This window comes from Gadus macrocephalus, chromosome 18, assembly GCF_031168955.1.
Source record: "Gadus macrocephalus chromosome 18, ASM3116895v1".
NCBI lineage: Eukaryota > Metazoa > Chordata > Actinopteri > Gadiformes > Gadidae > Gadus > Gadus macrocephalus.
This window is the reverse complement of record NC_082399.1, coordinates 15,642,514-15,665,323: the sequence shown is the minus strand read 5'-3', so window position 1 is coordinate 15,665,323 and position 22,810 is coordinate 15,642,514. Positions and strand designations below refer to the sequence as shown.

The 22,810-nt window shown below is 47.5% G+C and overlaps 2 protein-coding genes across 3 annotated transcripts; one reads left to right on the top strand and one right to left on the bottom strand.

The window, feature by feature from the left end:
- Positions 1-446: 446 nt before the first annotated feature.
- On the top strand, positions 447-5,340 carry LOC132446156 (fructose-bisphosphate aldolase A). Its single transcript, XM_060036300.1, has 7 exons — positions 447-597; positions 1,795-1,913; positions 2,228-2,494; positions 2,746-2,906; positions 3,115-3,373; positions 4,413-4,612; positions 5,105-5,340. The coding sequence occupies exons 2-7, from the start codon at positions 1,802-1,804 to the stop codon at positions 5,195-5,197; spliced, it is 1,092 nt and encodes a 363-aa protein (XP_059892283.1). The 5' UTR covers positions 447-597; positions 1,795-1,801; the 3' UTR covers positions 5,198-5,340.
- A 2,212-nt stretch (positions 5,341-7,552) lies between these two features.
- On the bottom strand, positions 7,553-22,050 carry LOC132446157 (chymotrypsinogen B-like). 2 transcript variants are annotated; one of them, XM_060036301.1, is made up of 6 exons: positions 21,708-22,050; positions 21,512-21,526; positions 20,390-20,567; positions 19,712-19,980; positions 18,036-18,172; positions 7,553-8,263 (listed from the first exon to the last, which is right to left on the bottom strand). In XM_060036301.1, the coding sequence occupies exons 1-6, from the start codon at positions 21,760-21,762 to the stop codon at positions 7,964-7,966; spliced, it is 954 nt and encodes a 317-aa protein (XP_059892284.1). In that variant the 5' UTR covers positions 21,763-22,050; the 3' UTR covers positions 7,553-7,963. The 2 variants fall into 2 exon arrangements, with proteins under 2 accessions (XP_059892284.1, XP_059892286.1); XM_060036303.1 differs by lacking the exons at positions 21,512-21,526; positions 21,708-22,050 and adding an exon at positions 21,050-21,080.
- Positions 22,051-22,810: the final 760 nt, after the last annotated feature.

Below are 22,810 nucleotides of genomic sequence, written 5' to 3'. Positions count from 1 at the left end.
GTTAAAAAAAACAACTGCATTTGAGTGAATGTTTGTGTGTGTGTGTGTGTGTGTGTGTGTGTGTGTGTGTGTGTGTGTGTGTGTGTGTGTGTGTGTGTGTGTGTGTGTGTGTGTGTGTTTGTGTGCATGTATGTATGTGTGTGGTCGTGTGTGTGTGTGTGTGTGTGTGTGTGTGTGTGTGTGTGTGTGTGTGTGTGTGTGTGTGTGTGTGTGTGTGTGTGTGTGTGCAAAGCCTTAGTTAACTAATAACCACCTAATTGTTTATTACCACCTAAATCCTCAAAATAAACCGATTGGAGACAAAGCAAGAGAGAGAGTGATAAGTCGTTAGTCCTTTCTGTCCCATCTCTGTCCCCGTCTACCTGGTGACTGGACCCCTCTTTGCCCTTTCCAAAGGTTCTGTACTCTGGCCCAGAGCTGCTGAATGTCACCGGGCGTCTCCTGTTGCATGCTGGGCTTTTAATAGCCGGGCGGTTGAAATGTGAGGGGTCACAATGGACAGATAAATAGTAGGGGTAGGGGAGAGAGAGCGTTGTCGTGGACTAAACCCTAGATCCTTCTCCTCTCCTCACAGCTCTCCTTCGGAAGCATCCACAGGTAAATGATCTTTTGAATTGCACTTTCAGACACGGCATCAGTAGGATATCAGCAGCTCGTCAAGGGCCAACAAGCTCTGCTGTTGTTGACGTCTTCTGATATCTTAGTGATCGGTCAACCAATGCATGAGAATTCTTTTGTAATAATAATGCGGTGTCAAGTGGATGAAAGTGGTGTTTTGAGGACAGACTGATAGAAATTAATGTGGAATTTTGTATGGAATGGGACCAGTGCTTAACTTTTTAAACTTTTAATTTCAACGTCACCAGTCTTTTTGCAGTATAGTGTTTGGTACTTGCTTAAGTAAAGCTCAAAAAACCCAAAGGTATTAAACTTAAACTTGAATATCTTCATATGGCTTTATATGTTGGTCATGCTCTTGAATGAAAAAGCCAAATACAACTTTAATCGCAATCTCTTCTGTGTTAGCGGTTTCACCATCTTGGTTATCTGAGTAATAGCATGCTTCCTCTTTGGAGAGTCAGAAACGTTATCAGGAACCTTTTTGCAGAACTCTACTGGTCGGTCTGACTCATAGTTCCACCACAGTGCCGATATTTCCTGCTTCTAGACAGCCAGTCTATATTTATCATCTGCTCTTCTGCGTGTTGAAGTATATTGTTACGAAACTTCCTTCTCCAAAGTCCTACAAACCCAACAGCAGCTGACAATGCCTGCATATTTATCTGCCTATAAATAGTATGACCAGGCTTTACATAGGGGGATAGAGAGGGAGAGAGAGGGAGAGAGATAGAGGGAAATACAAGGGGAGAGGATAGAGCTAGGTTGTGATATCAGGGGAGGGGTTGAGGTCAGGATGTGAATAGAAAGGTCAGGGCTACGAGGAGGGCGGAAGGAAAGGTCGTCTGCACGCTCCTCCATTCCGTCCACAGCTGCCGGCTCACGGCCTCCATATCTTGGACTAACCCAGAGTAAAACAACTCCAATAAAACCATACGATTATTTTGAAATTGATCAGCCTTGTATCCTCAAGCAAGATATATCAAGTAGTAAACTATTCATTTTAGAAGAATGTGGTGTAGGAGTACAAAGCAACCTAAAACATAGAACTGACTGGCGGTCAAGTCGCTAATACGTTGCACAATAAAGGTCTTTAATGATTCAACACAACGTTGGGGTTAAGTCATCAGTGTCGTTAACTGCTATGGGTTCAATCTCAACCTCCTCTTCCTCAGCAGTCAAGATGCCTCACGCCTACCCATTCCTCAGCCCGGAGCAGAAGAAGGAGCTCAGCGACATCGCTCTTAGGATCGTCGCTCCCGGAAAGGGAATCCTCGCCGCAGACGAGTCCACCGGTAAACAAAAAACCTAGAACAAAATCCAGTTAAATCCAGTCTAATCCACTCCTGTGTTGTTTAATTCCACTAACGCCTGCCTAGTTTGCTCTAATCCAATCACTCCAGTCCAGACTAGATCAGTTTACTGTACTTTACTTTACCAGAGACTAGTTCAGGACAATCCAACCCTCCAAGCTCTTGGCAAAAACGGAGCAGGATGTAAAACCTTGCTTGATGTGGTGTTTGGCAAAGCTGGAGGCAAAGTCATTGAGAGAACAACTATGACCTCCACCCCATCCGTGAGCCGGTTCTGTTCCCCTGTGTGACCCCAGGTAGCGTGGCCAAGCGCTTCGAGAGCATCAATGCTGAGAACACCGAGGAGAACAGGAGGCTGTACCGCCAGCTGCTCTTCACAGCTGACGAGCGCGTCGACCCCTGCATTGGAGGCGTGATCCTCTTCCACGAGACCATGTACCAGAAGACAGACGCCGGAAAGCTCTTCCCCGAGCACCTGAAGAGCAGAGGCATGGTGGTCGGGATCAAGGTGGACAAGGGCGTGGTGCCCCTCGCCGGGACCAACGGCGAGACCACCACCCAAGGTTAGACGCCAGACCTGCAACCCTCAGGACTCTGTAATAGACCGGCCCTAAATCCTTTGGACACGGCCAATGTCGTCCACAGATGTTTACAAATCCAAATCTACTTGACTCCAATTGACATACTGGGATAACATCCAAGACAGCACTGGGATACCAACAATGTGACTGGTCCCACCGTGGGAATTCATTGACAACCCAAAAGATTTGTAGCGTTTTGTGTTAATGAGTACCTGTGTGCATCTCTTGCGCAGGTCTTGACGGTCTGTATGAGCGCTGTGCCCAGTACAAGAAGGACGGCGCTGACTTCGCCAAGTGGCGCTGTGTGATGAAGATCACCCCCACCACCCCCTCCAGACTGGCCATTATCGAGAACGCCAACGTGCTGGCCCGCTATGCTAGCATCTGCCAGATGGTAAGGGGATCGGACTCAAAAACAAAAACTGTTGACAAACAAGTGGTTGTCAACAGGTCAAGCGTTTAAATCTCCTCAAAGCACCCGGCTGTGAGTTCGCGATGCCAACATCAGTGTGTTCATTGTCTGGTGTTTGTTTGACGTTAGCGTCGGGGTTAGGGGTGCTATCAGTGAACGAGTCAGATGTTAACGAGCGGTGTTCCCCCAGCACGGCATCGTGCCCATCGTGGAGCCCGAGATCCTGCCCGACGGTGACCATGACCTGAAGCGCTGCCAGTATGTCACAGAGAAGGTCCTGGCCGCCATGTACAAGGCCCTGTCCGACCACCACGTGTACCTCGAGGGAACCCTGCTCAAGCCCAACATGGTGACGGCCGGACACTCCTGCTCACACAAGTACACCAACCAGGAGATCGCCATGGCGACCGTCACCGCCCTGCGCCGCACCGTGCCCCCAGCAGTCCCTGGTGAGGCCACACGTACACACACACATATGGTCCCATATATCCCATATATATATATATATATATATATATATATATATATATATGTGTATGTATGTATATAACATATAGGGCTGTGATGATGATACGAATCATCAGTCGGGAAACCCCGCAGTCGACTCGAGTCGAGAATCTGAGAGAATCTGAATCAAAGAGAATCCGAGTCGACTGCGGGGTTTCCCGTCGTCTTCCTTTATTTTTTTATAATACTGTTAATATAAATTGCAAACTGCACGTACAGATGCCACCGCAGGCTTAAAATTCCCCATTTGCATCATAGCTCTAATGATAACAATAAAGAGAAGCTTTATTTAGACACTGTCCATGTCACTGCGGCAATTGATTCATTTTTTATTTTGTTTGCTAGACAGAATCTCGCAGAGGGAAGCGGCTGTCTCCCCTTACATTATTGCTACATTTTCTCTTGGAGCGCAGTCAGTGTGGCGACACAACGCTGTGCATTCTTTCGGGCTCAATAAATGCAATCACATCGTGAACACTGGGCTCATATAGTGGATTATCCACTGGCCTATACATGAGCCCCGTGTTCATTATCAGACTGCATTATGGGCAGGAGCCTAATTAAACCCGACAAGAGTAAGTTGACTACAATTCCGACGAGTTTGATTGACAGAAAACTGTTCAGGTGAGAACGTAATGAGCGCAACGCATAAAAGGCCTAGAGCCTACCACAACAGAGTGTTAATAGAAAGAAAACTAATTTTTTAAACTTCCAAAAGACTTGCCCTGCTCAGCCGCCGAATAGTCGAATCTCTGGACTGAAAAGGCAGATCTGATTCGACTCAGAAAATTGTCGGAGACAGCCCTAATAATATACATACATATGTATGTTGTTTTAGGGTTTCCACACACCCACACACGCACACACAAGCACACACACACACACACAAACACACACACACACACACACACACACACACACACACATTCCCACAAACACTCAGGCACACAGCGTTCGTTAAGCTCCGCCCCCTCCTCCTAGGCATCACCTTCCTGTCCGGTGGTCAGAGTGAGGAGGAGGCCTCCATCAACCTGAACGCCATGAACCAGTGCCCCCTGGCCCGGCCCTGGGCCGTCACCTTCTCCTACGGCCGTGCCCTGCAGGCATCGGCACTCAAGGCCTGGCAAGGCAAGAAGGAGAACGGCAAGGCCTGCCAGGAGGAGCTGATCAAGAGGGCTCTGGTAGGTGGCTGGTAGATTGCACGTTGGTCCGGGGAGGCTGCTGTCATTTTCTACAGCACAAAAGGCGTGAACAACGGGCCTAGTTCAACTGACTCTGTACGCAAATGGCTGCTTGCCGTCGCTTCGCAGTTCTCATTGAGTTAAACCAGCCAATAGCGCGCCAGGGGGAAAAGCCAGCTTGGTGATTGGCTCCCGCAAAAACGTATCAAAATTAGAAAGAAATGTATTGCTCTTCTCCAGACCCTTCGGTAGGGCGAACTCAAATCGCCGGCAGAATGGGCGGGGCTACCCAGTCTAGGCTTCCTGCAGAGGCGGGGCTTTTTATTTTAGTGGCATTAATCATTTTAATACATTATTACTTATCTTTATTACTTTTTATGTTTGTATGTTTGTGTGTATTTAACGAAGATGCTAAAATCAGCATGCTATGTTAGCATGCTGTAGCTGTTCCTTAAGGAACGTTCTAACTCAGGTTGTTGTTTTGTTCCCCAGGCTAACAGCCAGGCCTGTGTGGGTAAGTACGCGCCCGGCGGAAGCAGCAGCGCCGGCGGGGAGTCCCTGTTCGTGGCCAACCACGCCTACTAGTGGATCTCTATTCCCATCCGCTCACGTTCTGCACCTTTGAAGTCAAAGATTCCCACCTTACTGTTTGTATTCATGGAACCTGTTGATTGTACTTGTTATTGCCGGTTCATCCTGGTACCGAACAATAAAGGACTTTAACAGAGCTTGTTCGCCTTCTTCCTCTTCGTTTACTCACATTTAGTATACGCTACACGTGAACCTCCTAAGATGGCGCAATTTTATTGGTTCGCTATCTCGGGATAATGAGAAATATCCCATGAATGCGATCTCAAACTCTGGATATTGAGTGATGGTCATCTCGTCACGCTAATAAAAACAAATAAATCCCAGAAAAAAGTGTTATCTTGTTTATATTTGGAGTGCTCAAGTGTAGTACATATCACCTCAGGATCCATGAATAATTGTTAAATGTACTATTTACCATGTTTTCATTAAGCAGCGGCTTTTACGTGGCCAGGAAAGGTCATTAAGGAGCAGGTGGGGGTTAGACAGTGAATACAGAGACAGGTTATTAAGGAGCGGGTGGGGGTTAGACAGTGAATACAGGGACAGGTCATTAGGGAGCAGGTAGGGGTTAGACAGTGAACACAGAGACAGGTCATTAAGGAGCTGGTAGGGGTTAGACAGTGAACACAGAGACAGGTCATTAAGGAGCAGGTTGGGGTTAGACAGTGAATACAGGGACAGGTCATTAGGGAGCAGGTAGGGGTTAGACAGTGAACACAGAGACAGGTCATTGAGGAGCAGGTAAGGGTAGCACAGTGAACACAGGGACAGGTCATTAGGGAGCAGGTAGGGGTAGGACAGTGAACACAGGGACAGGTCATTAAGGAGAAGGTAGGGGTTAGGACATCTTGCTCAAGTATGCTCACAGGGTAGGCTGCAGAGTTAACATTTGGGTTCAAACACAAAACCTATTCGGTTGGGAGTGAAACACCCTTCCAACAATACTTTCCTTCCCCTATAGGATATATTGGAGGAGACTACGGGTGCAGATCCTATTTCAAATAACGTCATTTGATCTTTCAATGATCAGACAGTGATGGTTTGTGTATCGTTTTATTCACAAGTCATTGGTGGAAACGTTTTCTAAATGAAGGAAAGAATAGAACATCAGGCATGACTTGACATCTTGTCCATGTGTATTAAATAATGTTCTGATCACAAGGAGAGGACAACACATTGGGACCAGGCCCTCGTTTCCCGATAACGATGGATCTTCGCTCGTACGATCATTCTCACGATGGATCTTGCGAACCATCGTGAATTTCTTTGGAGCGTTTCCCGAAACTCATGAACGCGCGTTCACTGCACTCACGACGTTCGTAGGATTGTACCTGTCCACTGACATGGTGCTGAAACGGGCTATGACGCAGGGGGAGATGCAGGAATGTCGCAGGAAAATGGGGTTAAAAAGGGTTAAAATATCTCCCCTTCAATACCAACAGCAGAGTAGCCTACGAAAAGAATAGACTGCAATAATATGAATGCTAAAGATATTAAAACACAATTGATTAGGCCTAGGCCGACATATGCGATATCAGTCCTAATCCTGAACGCACTGTGCATAAATATTTTCATGGCATTTCCCCCCCTGAAATAATTCCATATTACAAAAATCCCAAATAGCTTGTGTGACAACTACATTTATCTTAATGTGCTGATATCTGAAACATACTTTGCCCAGCAAAGAGAGCTGACTTTATCTGATTCTGCATAATTGATTGGCTCTCTAGTCTACAATATTTGTAGACATAAAAAATGCAACGTTCCATTCATTCATTATCATTCAAACGCAGAGGCTAGGCATTGACACACGGCTATTGCTGACCCGATTAGGAGAGCTTGGTCTAGATCCTGCCCATATTCTTGGTCAGGATGAAGTAGGCTGGCAGGGTTTGATTGTGGGAGACTCTTAAAGTTGTTGACTGGGGGGGGGGGGATTTAGGACTTAAATATGGGCTATTAAGACTATGGAACGCCCTCCCGGACCACCTGAAGGCCCCACAGAATACAGATAGTAGTCTGTAGTAGACTATGGAGTCCTCGTTAGCTACGAGCGTTTTCACGACGTTCGTTGCCAACGATGCTTTCGGGATACGATGTGAAAACTGTACGATGCTCATACGACGCACTTCACGATCCACGTAGGCTAACGATGCTTTCGGGAAACTGGGCCCTGAAGTCCTCCTTTTATCCCATCCAGCGTGGGTATTATAATTCGGCATGTAGCTGACGCTTTAATCCAAATCGAGGCAGAGAAACAAATCCAATTCGAAGTTCAATGGCCACATAACCTTGCCTCCACCAACCAGCAGACAGAGTAATATAGGAATTAGAAGGACGAGGCAAGCTGATTATGTTTTTTATTAAATGGCAATAATGATAATAATAATAATAATAATAATAATAATAATAATAATGATAATAATAATAATAATAATAATAATAATGATAATGATAATAATAACATATGGATTTCAAGATACAATATTTGTTCTAAATACAACAGATGAGCTTAAATCAAAGTAAACAAGATAATTCACGAGGTATTCTCACAAGAGATGAGAACACCTGATGAAGACCTCCCCCAGAAGAGGCTTCTTCTGAACAGCATATAAGGGCGTGTTTCATGTATTTATAGACAAAGCCACTTGAAGGTCAAAGCCTAAAGGACAGCTGCTCATGGGGAACGAAGACCTGCGCTCCACTGAGAGGTGGAAACACAGCAGAGTAGGTTCTCTGCTGTCCTGCACCTCTGCCCCCTCAGCCCAGAAGAGCCATCATCAGCAGCAGGGAGGAGAGCGTGACGTGACGGAGGCCCGCCGTGGCGCTGCTGCTGCTGCCGGTCGCCCCGCCGCCAGAGACGAAGGTAGAGAAGCCGATCTGGGACACCTCGGCCGGCCCCCCCCCCGCCGCCACCTGGTCCCTGATCCAGGTCTGGTGCGCAGAGACCCGGGTGTACACGTCAGGGATCCCCTTAGCACAGATATCCCCGAAGCTGACCACGCCCGCCTGGATCCACGCCGAGTTCTGCTGACAGATGAGGGGACTCCCAGAATCCCCCTGGAGAGAGAGAGAGAGAGAGAGAGAGAGAGAGAGAGAGAGAGAATAGATGGTAAGAGAATGTTAGTTTAATGCACTAAGTGGACAAGGGATACAAATCAAACATCAAAGATATGATGTGAATCCTAACTAACAAATAGAAGGAAAAACATTCAATCAAAATATAATGATATATAATAAAAAATGCAGTAGAAAAAGTTGTATTTTACAGTTTTTCTCAGTTTTCTCAGAATGGAAAATCTCAAAACTGCTTGTTCAATTTTAACACCCTTGTGTCACTTCTGCACATCAAAAAAGCAGTTCCTCATTTCTTTGAACAAAGTTGCAAATGCTTTGGTACATTCATGCAAATGATTATGCACAATTCTCTGCTCTTTCCTACATTGTCAATTGCTTATGTCATGTTGTTCAAAATGTTTCATAATGGGTCACTGTCGAATATTCTCACCCCCCACAGAATTTAGGCATTAGCTCATTGCATAAGACTTTACATTCAAAATGGTCTGATAAGATAAGCCTTTTTTTCTAAATCTGTCCTGAATTGGTAAATTTTTGCCAGCTAAATCTTGACTTTCTCAAGCAAACGGAAATGTGTGAAGGGTTAGATCAACCAACGATCATCCAGTTTACTGAAATAGTTCAAAGGTGCATCTCATGAACCATCAACTGGCAAGCATATAGCTGGAACACAACACAATGTTACAATGTCTGACAATGGAAGGACAAGGAATTGGATGGAGTCAACAGCCAGAGAGATGAAGAAGAGGAAGAGGAGTGAGGCTGCGAGAGAAGAAGAATTTGACAGACAGGAACGTCAGGAGGTGTAGGAAGACTGCACTGTAATTCCTACAGCACTGCATGTACAGTTTTCCCTAAGGAGACAGCAATTTGACTGTCTTATTAGTACACAATGACATAAGGACTTGTCATTCTGATGGCACTGACATGTTCATTGACACAGATATTTACTTTTGAGAGATGAACTAAGGATTTTGAGCAAGAGACTGGCTTTTGCAGGCAATCCATGGTGTTTTGGTATTTGTAAATTTACCAAAGCGAGTGAGAAGAATTTTAACATCCTGTTTTGTGTTTTACTTCCTGTTTTTTGTGAATTTTTGTCTACCTCATTGAGAGAGAGAGAGAGAGAGAGAGAGAGAGAGAGAGAGAGAGAGAGAGAGAGAGAGAGAGAGAGAGAGAGAGAGAGAGAGAGAGAGAATAATCTCAATGTTGCCATTAGTGTTGACCTGAGCAGGCGGTAGGAAAGACGTGGAATGCTAAAGGAGGCTCTTTTTCTTTGGTTTAAGTTTCTGCTTAAGGCCAATCAAGATAAATAAACAAGTAATAAAGAAGTAAGGAGCAAGGCCACTGAGCATGTGTTGAAAGGTGGTATGTTGACAACACTGTGGATCGCTGCAGACATGGCAGTTAGTCTTCTATGATTCTGTTTGACACCTTGTGTTTTATCCGTTCTCTGATGGTTCTCGTATGTAATCTTGTATTTTTTATATTCAATTGAATATAATCTTATTTAATACTTTAATCATAATACTTATAGACCCAACATGATCCATGGGCTTGATATTGGTGGAGAAATCGAGTGGCACATTTCTGATGTAAAGATTTCTCCCCCTTTGAGGTCTACTAAAAGACTGCCGGTCCTTCAGTATGAAGGTATTATTGTAGCAAAAGTCTTTAGCACCTGTAACTGCAGAATTTGAATACGTACATTAAAGTCACAGTAAATTTGAAGTCGTATATATTTATTTTGCATGTGTACTCTAAAGTCACAAATGTGTAACAGTACATTTGTAGTCGTAAAAAAAATATAAATATTTTTTATACCATTGTAAACACAAAATAGGGTCTACGAGTACGCTAATCTGTGTTACAGGTGCACAAATCCTTTTGCTACAATTATTGCAGCGCAGTTGGTGCAAAACACATTCGCACACCCGTGTTTCATAATCTGAGAACATGCCCAAAAGGTGTGCATTCGTAAACCCAAATTTGAACAAATGCATCAGAAGTTGCACATCTGTGAACGCTATGTTAATTCAGCATTTTAATGAGCGAGCACAAAACCATTTTACAACTGCTCGAATCTGCTCCTGCAAGTCTCAGCTGTGGGTTTTTTTGCAGGTTGTTTTGCAACACCCCTAGGTGGTAAATGTGTAGCAAAAGTATTCGTATCCGTAGATGACAGAGCGTCCGTGAGCGGGACAAAATAGTCCCGCCCATAATTTCCTAATCCAATGAAAATCGCCGGCAGGGATGCATTTCTCAAATTACACTGGGACCCACCCCGTGCCAGCCATGGAGCTATAAAGATCGCAGCATACTCAGCACGGGATACGTTTATTTCTGGAGAAGTGAAGAGGGCGTCCTACTGAACGGAGATGGGTATCCTACATTATGTTAAATGAAATGACTTAGTTCAAGTGAATTCCCCCCAAAGTATTTCATTAACATGCCGCAAATGTCCTTGAATGTATTTTAATGTAATGTAAAAGGACCCCTACATGTCCTTCATGATTGACGGCGACACAGACGTTTCTACCAAAGAGTGTGTGATCGTCTACAGCCGCATTTTGCGCAAAGGGAGACCAGTTAACATTTTAATTGTGTAATACTTTAAGCACAAAAAAAGTTTTATTTTGCTTAATGGTTTAGTTCGAAATGTTCAATTTCAGCTCAGTGAAGCACTTTAAACACCTTATTTTTCTTTTTATTTATAATTGTGCTTCAAATAAAGAAATGCCTTTCTCTACACCATAATCTTGTTTAAAAATCATTCACATTATATGAAAGTTATGAACAGAGATATAAAGGTGACCTCATGGCGTCTGGAGCCCTGTGTGAAGTATTGATAAATGTAATGCATTCTTTAGCCCACCCACCCAAAATCACCACCAGCCGTCACTGTAATTTGAGAAATGCATCCCTGCCGGCGATTTTCATTGGATTAGGAAATTATGGGCGGGACTATTTTGTCCCGCTCACGGACGCTCTGTCATCTACGGATACGAATACTTTTGCTACACATTTACCACCTAGGGGTGTTGCAAAACGATAGTTACGTATGTAACTACGGTTCTATGAATTCCGGATGACCGCCAGAGGCGGTGCTTTAGCACTGGATGTTCCATCTCGCGCATGCGCAGGTCGAGTAATTATACCAAAAAAGTCACCTGTGACACCTGGGTGACCCGAGAAAGTCTATATATTCCGGAGTCACCCGAGGTTCTGTTCCAACTGGATCTTCTCGCGGAATCTGAGAAGTCTGAGTGACAGAGAACTCTGGCGGTCATCCGGAATTCATAGAACCGTAGTTACATACGTAACTATCGTTCTATTTCATTCCTACTGACCGCCAGAGGCGGTGCTTTAGCACTGGATGACTAATACCAAAAAGGTCACGAAGAGTGCTCACTTCAATCAAGGGCTCGAAGCCGCCGACAGGACAGCCGTCGCCACAGGATGAGGAGCAGCGACATTAACCCTGTAGTATCGGGCAAACGTACATGATGAGGACCATGTAGCCGCGGAGCAAATGTCCTGAAGTGGAACCCCCTTCAAGGCAGCCCATGAAGTAGCCATACTCCTGGTAGAGTGGCACTTAACGGCCAAGGGCATAGGGAGCCCCTGTGCCCTATAGGCATTCAAGACCACATCCACAACCCAGTGGGAGAGTCTCTGTTTAGACAGGGCAGCCCCCTTCCTGCAGCCCCCATAACAGACAAAGAGGTTATCTGTCTTACGCAAGCTGGTTGTCGCTTCAACGTATGCCCTAAGCGCCCGCACCGGGCACAACAGGTCTGACACTCTTTCTGCACCCCCTAGAGAGCCTGGGGGATTGAAAGCAGCCAACTCGATTGGTTGGTTTACATGATGGGGAGACAATCGTTTGGGTAGGAAGGATGGGTTCGGCCAGAGCACCACTCCTGACCCATCTGCGTGCCAGCGCAAACACGCCTGGCTTACTGACAAGGCATGGAGTTCACCGACCCGTTTTGCAGTTGCAATGGCGAGGAGAAATGCCGTCTTCATGGACAGCCGCGTCAGGTCTGCCTGACTTAGTGGCTCAAATGGGGGTAGACATAAGGACCTCAGAGCTACTTTCAGGTCCCATGATGGTGCCCTCAGGGATCGCGGCGGTTGAAGCCTCTGGGCTCCCTTCAGAAACTGCCTGATTAGGTAGTGGGACCCTACCGTCTGGTTATCCACCCTTGCGTGTGTGGCTGAGATCGCGGCCATATAAACACGCAGGGTAGACGCAGCTCTTCTGTTGTCCAACACAGACTGCAGAAAGTGTAGTATCACTACCACTGAGCAGGTCTCCGGGACTTCACCCCGCGCCACGCACCACTGTGAAAACAACTTCCACCTGTTTGCATAAAGCAACCTAGTGGAGGGTGCCCTTGAACTAAAAATAGTACGGACCACTGACTGGTCGCAAGACGTCAGCAGTGGATCCTGGCTCTCAGGGGCCACACGCACAGCCGCAGGCGGCCAGGATTCGTGTGCCATATGCGTCCGCCTACCTGAGACAGAAGGTCCTGTCTCTCTGGGAGGCACCAAGGCTCTCCGTTGAGGAGTTTCAGTAATGGTGGGAACCATGGCCTTCCTGGCCAATGTGGAGCCACCAGAAGTAGGCTGTGACAGCCACGCTGGACCCTGTCCAGCGTTGCCAGTAAAAGGGGAATTGGGGGAAATGCATAAAGCAGGCTGTCTGGCCAAGCATGAGCCAGAGCGTCCTGCCCTAGGTGACTGGTCCTCTCCGTCAAGGAGAACCAAAGGGGACAGTGGGTGGTCTCTTCGGAAGCAAAGAGATCTGCCACTGCCCTGCCATACCTGTCCCAAATCATCCCCACCACCTCCGGATGGAGTCTCCACTCTCCGGGGGGGTGGCCCTTGGCGAGAGAGAAGGTCTGCCGCTGTGTTCCGGACACCTGGAACATGGACAGCCCTCAGGCTTAGAAAATGGGGGGAAGCCCACGGAAGGAGCCTTTGCGTGACCCGCAGGCTCTGCCTCGATCTGGTGCCCCCCTGATGGTTGACGTGGTAGACTGTGGAGGTGTTGTCTGTCCGGACAAGAACATGTCGGCCCCTCAGAACTGGAAGGAAGTGCCTGAGAGCTAAGAACACCGCAAGGAGTTCCAGCACATTTATATGCTCCAGTCTCTGCTGGGCATCCCACTGGCCTCTGACAGTCCTGCACTGCCATACTGCACCCCAGCCGGAAAGGGAGGCGTCCGTCTCCACAACCTCCCGCCGGGAAGCTATCCTCCCTAAGGGCGACCCCGCAATCAGGTATGCCCTCTCTCTCCAGGGTCTGAGGGCCCGAAGGCACCGCCCAGACACCCTGACCATCTTGTGTCTCTGCCACTTGGGGTCCAAGTGGAGACCATTCACCCAGATCTGAAGGGGACGCAATTCCAGAAGGCCTAGTGGGACCACCATGGATGCTGAGGTCAGCATACCTATCAGTCGAAGGAAGAGGCTGTATTCCAGCAACTTCCCCCGCCTGAAGCGCTGTAGCAGCTGCAGAATGGTAGCTACGCGCTTTGGAGAGAGGCAGGCTCGCATGGCCACCGAGTCGAGCACCAGCCCCAGATAGCTCACAACCCGACATGGTGTAAGGTTGCTCTTGGTAAAGTTGACCATAAGGCCAAGCCGGTCCACATGGCTGAGGAGCATGGCTGTGTCCCTGACCGCCTGCTCCCGAGTTGGGGAAATGACCAACCAGTCGTCCAGGTATGGCAGTATCGCCATACCTGTGGCCTGTAATGGTGACAGGGCTGCTGCTACACACCGTGTAAATATACGCGGGGCCAGAGACAGCCCGAACGGAAGAACCCTGAACTGGTAAACCTTGCCCAGAAAAGCAAAGCGGAGGAACCGCCTGTGACGTTGGGTAATAGGGACGTGAAAGTAAGCGTCTTTCAAGTCTATTGATACGAACCAGTCCCCCTGAGCGATAGCCTGGAGGACGTCCGCAACACGCAGCATGTGGAAGGGAAGAACCTTGAGGAACTGATTCAGCCCTCTCAAGTCCAGAATGGGGCGAAACCCGCCATCCTTCTTCGGTACCAGAAAGTAGGTTGAGTAGAACCCATCGAGCTGTTCTTGTGGTTCTACTACTTCGATAGCACCCTTCCCAAGGAGGGTGGCTACTTCCTGTCTCAGGACCAGGGATCTGTCGGGATTGGTGACCACGGTAACCTTGATCCCGCTGAAAGTTGGGGGCCGGCGTCGGAATTGTAGTGTGTACCCGTTGGATAGCGTGGACACTATCCAAGGGTCTGTGGTCTGCTCTTGCCAGTAGCTCAAGTGCTGCTGAGAAAAGCGTCCGACAACCGGCCCTTGGACTTCAGTACCTACCCCCCCTGCCCCTAGGGGCCCTGGGGGGGCGGCGGCTGGGCGCCGAACCTCTTGGCGCCTGAAATGCCACCCGTGGCGCAGAGCTACGGCGCTGGCCAGCCCGTGCTGAGAAGTGCTGGCCCCTCGATTGTCCACCTGAACGTGGTTGAGAGCTATAGGCACGGGGTACCGCAGAGGCCCCCGGCCTAGAATGAAGCAGAGGTGCACGCCGTAAGCTAGCAAACTGCTGGCTAGCCTGGCCAACCTGTACACTTCGCTCCAGGGCCTGAAGAGCAGCTGGCCCAAATGTCTGGCCTGGGACCACTGGAAGAGAACGGAGGGTCCGTCGACACACCTCCGAAAGTGGTGACTGCGCCAGCCAAACCTGGCGGCGCGCCAACGTAACAGTTGACATTAACCTGCCTAGCTCCCTAGTCATGTAAGCAAAAGTTTGCAGTGAAGCATCATTGAGGGTCTGTGCTGAAGGATCAGCACCTGACCCACGTATAGTCTGAGACAGCGGCAGAACGATGTGAGAGAGCGAATTCCCAAGACGTCCCACACGGGCAGCAATGTTGTAACTCCTGGTAAGGAGGTCATCTGTAATCCGGCACTGGGGCCGAGGGCAGCGCGCATCGGTTCTCAGAGCCTCGTCCGGGGAGACAACCAGGGACGCTATAGCAGGCTCAATCGGAGCCAACCGGTCCAAGCCATAAGAATCAGCATTGGCCATAGTTGCCAGGCCTCTGCTATCACTAGAGTGATGGGAGAGAGCCCTTGAATCTGGCCAGCATCTATGAAGCTCTGCGATGTACGGCTCAGAGGGGGGCAAAGAGAAAACGGAAGGTTGAGCGGCCTGTGGAAAAAAGGCGTTCACAGGTGCAGATGAAACAAGAGCTTCATCCAACCCCAGTCTTGCCAGGGCCATTCGCACGGCTGGTCTAACAGTGTCGCAGCCGGACACTGACCCTCTAGCCGAGCCGCCCAGAGACCCTTGAGAGAACGCCTGAGAGGCAAGGGACGCTTGCTCCTCCTCCTCTGCAAAGAGGCTACAGGACGCAGCTGTAGACAGCATGTCATCCTCTGTATAAGTGGGTTGCGCAGCCGCAGGGGCCGCGGCTGGTACACCCTGAGCTGGCTGGAGGTTCTGTAGGAGGGCTTTAATCTGAGCAACCTCATCCGAGAGCTTATTCACTTGGTTCGCCAAGTTTTCGACCTTACGGGACTTCCCGGGGGGTCCCCCAGCTGCCGAGGCCCGGCGCCTGGTGCCACTAGGACCAAGACCCGAAGGGGGCAACCCTGGTCTGCCCTCCACCTCAGCCAACCTAGCTAGCCTCAGTGCATGAGGCATGAAACTACAGTTCATGCACGGGTTATCTGACACTGCTTCCCTGAGGTGTTCAACCCCCGAGACACGCAGGGCACTGGTCATGGCCATCCTCCGCCTGCAGGGAGGCCATGCAGGTGACACAACTATGGGCGCTTAGCATGTCGGCAAATTAATTGCAAGCAAATTAATCAGTAGGCTAGGCAATCGAGCTCTAGGCGAGAGCACCCGAGCAACGACGCGACACCCCGACAATAACAGTGACGGCAAGCTACAGGCGAGAGCACCCGAGCGACACGACACCCCGACAATAACAGTGACGGCAAGTCTTGGAAACCCAAGCAGCCCACTGGAGAGCAAATTAATACAGGCTAGGCAATCGAGTTCTAGGCGAGAGCACCCAAGCAACGACGCGACAGCCCGATAATAACAGTGACGGCGAGCTACAGGCGAGAGCACCCGAGCGACGCGACACTTGACTCCGACAATAACAGTGACGGCGAGCCTTGGAAACCCAAGCAGCCCACTGGAGAGCAAATTAATACAGGCTAGGCAATCGAGTTCTAGGCGAGAGCACCCAAGCAACGACGCGACAGCCCGATAATAACAGTGACGGCGAGCTACAGGCGAGAGCACCCGAGCGACGCGACACTTGACTCCGACAATAACAGTGACGGCGAGCCTTGGAAACCCAAGCAGCCCACTGGAGAGCAAATTAATACAGGCTAGGCAATCGAGCTTTAGGCGAGAGCACCCGAGCAACGACGCGACACCCCGGCAACAACACAGTGACGGCGAGCGTTGGTAATCCAAGCAGCCCACCGGAGAGCAATCAGCGCAGGCTAGGCAATCAAGCTACAGGCGAGAGCACCCGAGCAATAATGCGCCCGACAATAGAGTGACGGCGCCAGGAAAATACAGTGACGGCTTTTGGAAACCCAAGCCACTCACTGGCGATTAATCAAAGAGCGCAACTGGCTAAATAAATACAGTGACGGCGGCTTGGACCCCAAGCCGCGCACTGGCGCATACAAATGAGCAACCGGGCTTAGGCGAACGCACCCGAGAAACGGTGCGAGACCGAAAGAATAACACAGCGACTGAAAAACCAGCCGCCAATTAATGCTCTGAGCAAATTAAAGCAAAGGGTAGAAAGGTGAAATCAGCTGCCGCGCTAGCCGACGGATAGTCGACTACGCGTAGCCTACACACTTTACTCACCCCTGCCGAAATCAAACTAATTGCAAGTCGCAGCCCTTGGTGGACGAAGTTAAATCGAGGCACCAACCCTTGGGTTACAAGGCTACTTGCGACAAGCTAATATGGTATCTCTTACAACAAACAATGTTTGTGCGTCCTGCTAGTACGCTACCGCGAGAAAATAGAAGGAACAGAACCTCGGGTGACTCCGGAATATATAGACTTTCTCGGGTCACCCAGGTGTCACAGGTGACTTTTTTGGTATAATTACTCGACCTGCGCATGCGCGAGATGGAACATCCAGTGCTAAAGCACCGCCTCTGGCGGTCAGTAGGAATGAAATAGAACAACCTGCAAAAAACCCCACAGCTGAGACTTGCAGGAGCAGATTCGAGCAGTTGTAAAATGGTTTTGTGCTCGCTCATTAAAATGCTAAATTAACATAGCGTTCACAGATGTGCAACTTCTGATGCATTTGTTCAAATTTGGGTTTACGAATGCACACCTTTTGGGCATGTTCTCAGATTATGAAACACGGGTGTGCGAATGTGTTTTGCACCAACTGCGCTGCAATAATTGTAGCAAAAGGATTTGTGCACCTGTAACACAGATTAGCGTACTCGTAGACCCTATTTTGTGTTTACAATGGTATAAAAAATATTTATATTTTTACGACTACAAATGTACTGTTACACATTTGTGACTTTAGAGTACACATGCAAAATAAATATATACGACTTCAAATTTACTGTGACTTTAGTGTACGCATTCAAATTCTGCAGTTACAGGTGCTAAAGACTTTTGCTACAATAATACCTTCATAGACATGACCAACGGTAATGGGCCACTTCCCAAGGCTTCTCAGTGGGTCTAACAGTGGCTCACCTGGCAAATGCCCTTTCCCGGCTCTCCGGCGCAGAGCATGGCTGCGGTGATGTTCACGCTCGGGAAGTGGCGCTGGCACTGCGCCCGGGACACCACGGGAATTAGCGCACGCTGGATCACGTTGGAGACGGCGTTGGCTGTGGAGGAAGAGACAGAGAAATATGAAACCTGTTTGTCTGGTTTGGTACGCTCCATGTGGGGCCCATCTACCCCGCTACAGGGTATTCTGGTGGTGGTATGAGTGTCTTGTGATTAGGGGGTCATCTACCAGCACAAAAGGATAAGATTCATCTAGACATCTATGGTAAGCAGTGTGTACCACTCCAATTCAGCCCGATTCCCGAACCCATTTTACGTCGCAGGCAATCGATCAGCATCACAGGGATTCATGAACGTTTGACCAGTTGGGCGGTATTTCCCTGCAGTGTGTAGTGTGTACAGTGTGTAGTGTGTACAGTGTGTAAAATGTAGTGTGTAAAGTGTGTAGTGTCTTTCCGCAGTGTGTATAGTGTGTAGTGTGTTTCTGCAGTGTGTACAGTGTGTAGTGTGTTTCTGCAGTGTGTAGTGTGTTTCTGCAGTGTGTACAGTGTGTAGTGTGTAAAGTGTGTAGTGTGTTTCCGCAGTGTGTAAAGTGTGTAGTGGGTTTCCGCAGTGTGTATAGTGTGTAATGTGTTTCCGCAGTGTGTATAGTGTGTAGTGTGTTTCTGCAGTGTGTACAATGTGTAGTGTGTTTCTGCAGTGTTTATAGTGTGTAGTGTTTACAATATAGGGTGTACAGTGTGTACAGTCTGTTGTGTGGACAGTGTGTAGTTTGTTTCTGTAGTTGTGTGACATGTAGTCCAGGGTGTTTCCATTGATGGTTAGTCAAACTGTCTGGTATCTCCTAGGTATTAGTATTAGTATCGTATTATTAGATTGTTCATCTGCCCCAGATCCATCTTGACCCCTTCTTCCTGATCATAGGTGACCATGATGCCCGTTGGCATCTATTTCACATGCAAATGTGTAGTGTGCAATTCTAACCATTTATATGGTGGCCACTCTTGATGGGGGTTGACTACGGGCATTGGGGTTTGATCCCTATTTCAGACAGTCTAAGATTCCAACCCTGAAGCTTCAGGCTGGGAGTCAAACAATATGACACTAGCTAGTAAATACCCTGCCCCTGCTATTAGAAAGCCAGTGTGCTGGGTTTTAATTTCAGTCTTTACACTGTGGCTGATTGGTCAGCAATTTGCCAGAGATGAAAGGAACTGGGATTGTTATCTTTCAGCAAAGACAAGCTTCCTTGTTTTGTATGGGCGTTAAATGAATGACCATCTAGTCACTACCCAAGAATGAGAAACACATCATTTAGCAGAAGGAAGGGGTGCGGTCTTAGCTGTGGGTTTGAATCCAAAACCTTTTGGACCCCAGTTGAACACCTTGGTACTATAGTGGTTAGGTGGTGGAGTGGATAATCACTACCCTGCCCTCAGCCATCCATAATATGCTACTATAGCAATCGTGTGGTTTCTAAATGTTGTCAGCAACTAATTATATCTTATTTGTATTAGTCCTCAGCCTAATAATTATCCTTTCTGTTCACATAACCAACCCTCCCAAAACTGTGTCACTCGAAAGGTTTTTTTAACTAAAGAGGAACAAATCGACCTTTGCTTTGACTCTTATCTTACCATTTTGTGTCTGCTTGCCCCAGCCTGTCAAATAACAGAAAGTGTCATTGAAAGTGCTGGCACTGTCCGCGAGGCAGACGGGTCTGATGTAGTTGCTGTACTGGACGGCACTGTCGAGGCGCAGGAGGGCCAGGTCGCTGCCGTTCACGGGGCTGACGTTGTAGCTGGGGTGGATGAAGATCTGACGCACGCTGCGCTGAATCTCGTTGGGGTTGGGTCCCTGCTGGGTCTGCCGGCCCAGGAACACGGCGTAGTCGCCCACCGTCATCCTTGTGGGGGACGAGAGGATTACATCAGGGAGGGTTACGTCTGATGCTTAGGCTTAGGTTTTAGGTTAGACATGGTTATGCTTAAGAATAGGTTAGAGATGTAACCTAACCTAAGTTTAGGGTTAGGTTAAAGATGGTTAAATTCAGGATCAGGTTAGAGATGGTTAAATGTTGGATTAGGTTACATATGGATTCATTTAGCATAAGGTTAGAGATGGTTAAGTTTAGGATTAGGTTAGAGATGGTTTAGTTTAGGTTCTGAGGGGAAGGCGTGCCTTGGGGCTGCCTTTCCAGCTCTCAAACCTCAATCCGCAGAGCAGCTTCAAGTTCCCGCATTCAGTCAGAGGTGGTGAAGCGTTCAAATCAGGGTATTATGGCGGTTATGTGCCTCTGGGTGGCGGCAGCTTACGACTGTATGCAGTGGGCGGCGGTCAGCACCCACTGCTGGTTGAGCAGGGTGCCTCCGCACGTGTGGAACCTGGGGACGCCGGCGCTGCCGATGTGCAGGCTGGCCAGCCAGGGCCAGCTCCCTTGGGATGAGGCCCCGCCCCCCACCACCCTCGGGTTGAGGGGGGCCATTCCACAATCTGGCGAAACAGACCACCACATTGGGCATGACGTCGATGTTGAAGAGGATACCAGAGCACTGTTGAACTTGTTGGTTCTGGTTAGTGAATTGGGTTCCAAGGACTGCTCTGCCTTTCCCCATCAATGCGCTACGAATCTAGGGAACTATCGACATCATTTCTGCTTTACAACATAAAAACATTATGCTGAAACCACCATATGATAATTTAATTTTAGCTGATTGTGGTGATAAAATAAATGCTATAATTAAAGAACCGAGTGAGTGGTTCCAGTAACGGCCTACTGTGTACTCCTCATCATGTATCCTTCCCTGTTGCCGGAGACAGTTATGCAACCCAACACAGGTATTATATTCTGCGTTTCTTGATTCTCTTACATTAGCAAATCAGATTAAGAACACTCGGGTAACTCAGAAGTAAAGCAAAAACAACTCCTCTGAGCGAGCCACCAGTGCCAATTTGCAGCCTCACTGAATCTTTACCTTTACAATTGGATGTGAATGTACGGAACGGGATTAGGGACACATGTGAATTTAGTTTGAGTTCTGATTTTTTTGTCAGAATTCTGAGAAGAAAGTGAGAATTCTGAGATTAAAGTCAGAATTCTGACTTTGAAGTCAGAACTCTTTTTATTCAGACTTTAAAGTAAGTAATCTGAGAATAAAGTCCTAATTCTGAGTTTAAAATCAGAATTCTGAGTTTGAAGTCAGAATACTGAGATTAAAGTCAGGACTCCAAAATAATCACATATGGCCCGAATCCTCTTCTGTAGACTGTAAAACATTCAATGTAATATATGTCTGTCTCTAGAATCAACTTTTCCTTCCTCTGAGCATGTGATAGGGAGGTGAAAGAGAGTAGTTAGCTGCTATGCTCTTGATTGTCTCTTTGTGTTTAGGATACTTCATGCATTTTGTAAGGCAAAAAAACACAATTTCACTCACCCTGTGCCTGGATTTCTGTTAGACAAACACAAAGAAGAACACTGTTTTTTTATATATTCATACAAACATAGACCGGCATATTTCTGTTCTATTTCAATTTCATTTGTCGCAATTATTGCAATGATTCAAAACCGAAATAAACTGTGACTCAAACATCAAATTCAGAACATTAACCCAGTACAGTATCTAAACATACCTTGCCCATTCCATGCAAAGGCCAATAGCAGGAGTCCTAGTGCCCATGATGCCATCGTCAAAACTGTTGGATAAACTCTTTAAGCACTGAACTCTTCACACACTCAGGTTCAACCGTCTGCTGTTCACTGAACTCTTGACACACTCAGGTCCAACTGTCTCCTGTTCTGCTCTGTAGGACCTGCCCCTCTTCACTCTTCAGGGCTCTACTAGTAACGGATGTATAATTGATAAAAATGTAACAAAACAGGTTTGTGTTTAAATGTGAGACGTAATTAAGGGAAGAAGAAAGCAATCCTACGGCTGAGTCACGTCACAATAACAGCACTAAAGACGTATTGACAGTCGGTCTTCAAATAGTTTCTGCCAATAAAGATGTGCCTGGGTTCTTCAGTTGGTTTTGGCTGCAGCGTCCCGCCAGCGCCCTAACTGGGCGTGTGTTGTTGTTGAGGTCTCATAATGCAGCTGATTGACGTGAGGAGGACGCAGCCGTCACTTGGGATGACGTGCTCCTTTAGAATTGATTCGGGTTGGGCTCTTCTGTTTTGTTTCTTACAATGCGTTCAATGAGGGCGTAGGTTTGGTTTGAACACTGGTAGGGACACATCTTAAAACATTGTTGCTCATCATTCCATGGGCAGATTAGGAGTCTGCTCATCTCCAAATTGAACGGCGTGGCCATATTGTGGGTGTGTGTGTGTGTGTCCAAGATTAATTTATATTTTAGGCGTATTGATGTATTACTGTAAGATTTCATAACAATAGAATTCCATTGTTAACTAGCAAAAGGTGCACTAAACCCTGGACAACAGGGCAGGGCATCAAGCATGCCAAGTCAAACTTAAACTAAAGGTTTTAGTAAGTAGGATTCCTTTGCAATCATCCACACGTAGCCAGAAATTCACCCTGAGTTAAACCGGGTGCACATCGACTACATTAATACCAGATGGTATTATTAAACCATCAACAAATTATTTCTACCTGATTTCTATTACCGCTTTAGGCTATATTGTTTATTTATTTGTATTAAAAAAAGTATCATCACTAAGGGATATATGTTAAGATGTCATTGTATTGTTGACTACAATGTTGACTGCAATGTAA

What these genes read in the sequence shown, in the direction of transcription:
- LOC132446156 (XM_060036300.1), top strand. Translation starts at nt 1,802, where the DNA reads ATGCCTCACGCCTACCCATTCCTCAGCCCGGAGCAGAAGAAGGAGCTC. An exon ending in CGCCGCAGACGAGTCCACCG is followed by an intron (nt 1,914 to 2,227) that starts GTAAACAAAAAA and finishes GTGTGACCCCAG; the next exon opens with GTAGCGTGGCCAAGCGCTTC. An exon ending in CGGCGAGACCACCACCCAAG is followed by an intron (nt 2,495 to 2,745) that starts GTTAGACGCCAG and finishes TCTCTTGCGCAG; the next exon opens with GTCTTGACGGTCTGTATGAG.
- LOC132446157 (XM_060036301.1), bottom strand. Translation starts at nt 21,762, where the DNA reads ATGGCATCATGGGCACTAGGACTCCTGCTATTGGCCTTTGCATGGAAT. An exon ending in GGGCAAGCAGACACAAAATG is followed by an intron (nt 18,173 to 19,711) that starts GTAAGATAAGAG and finishes CTTCCTCCACAG; the next exon opens with CCAACGCCGTCTCCAACGTG. An exon ending in CGGGAAAGGGCATTTGCCAG is followed by an intron (nt 8,264 to 18,035) that starts GTGAGCCACTGT and finishes CTCTCTCTCCAG; the next exon opens with GGGGATTCTGGGAGTCCCCT.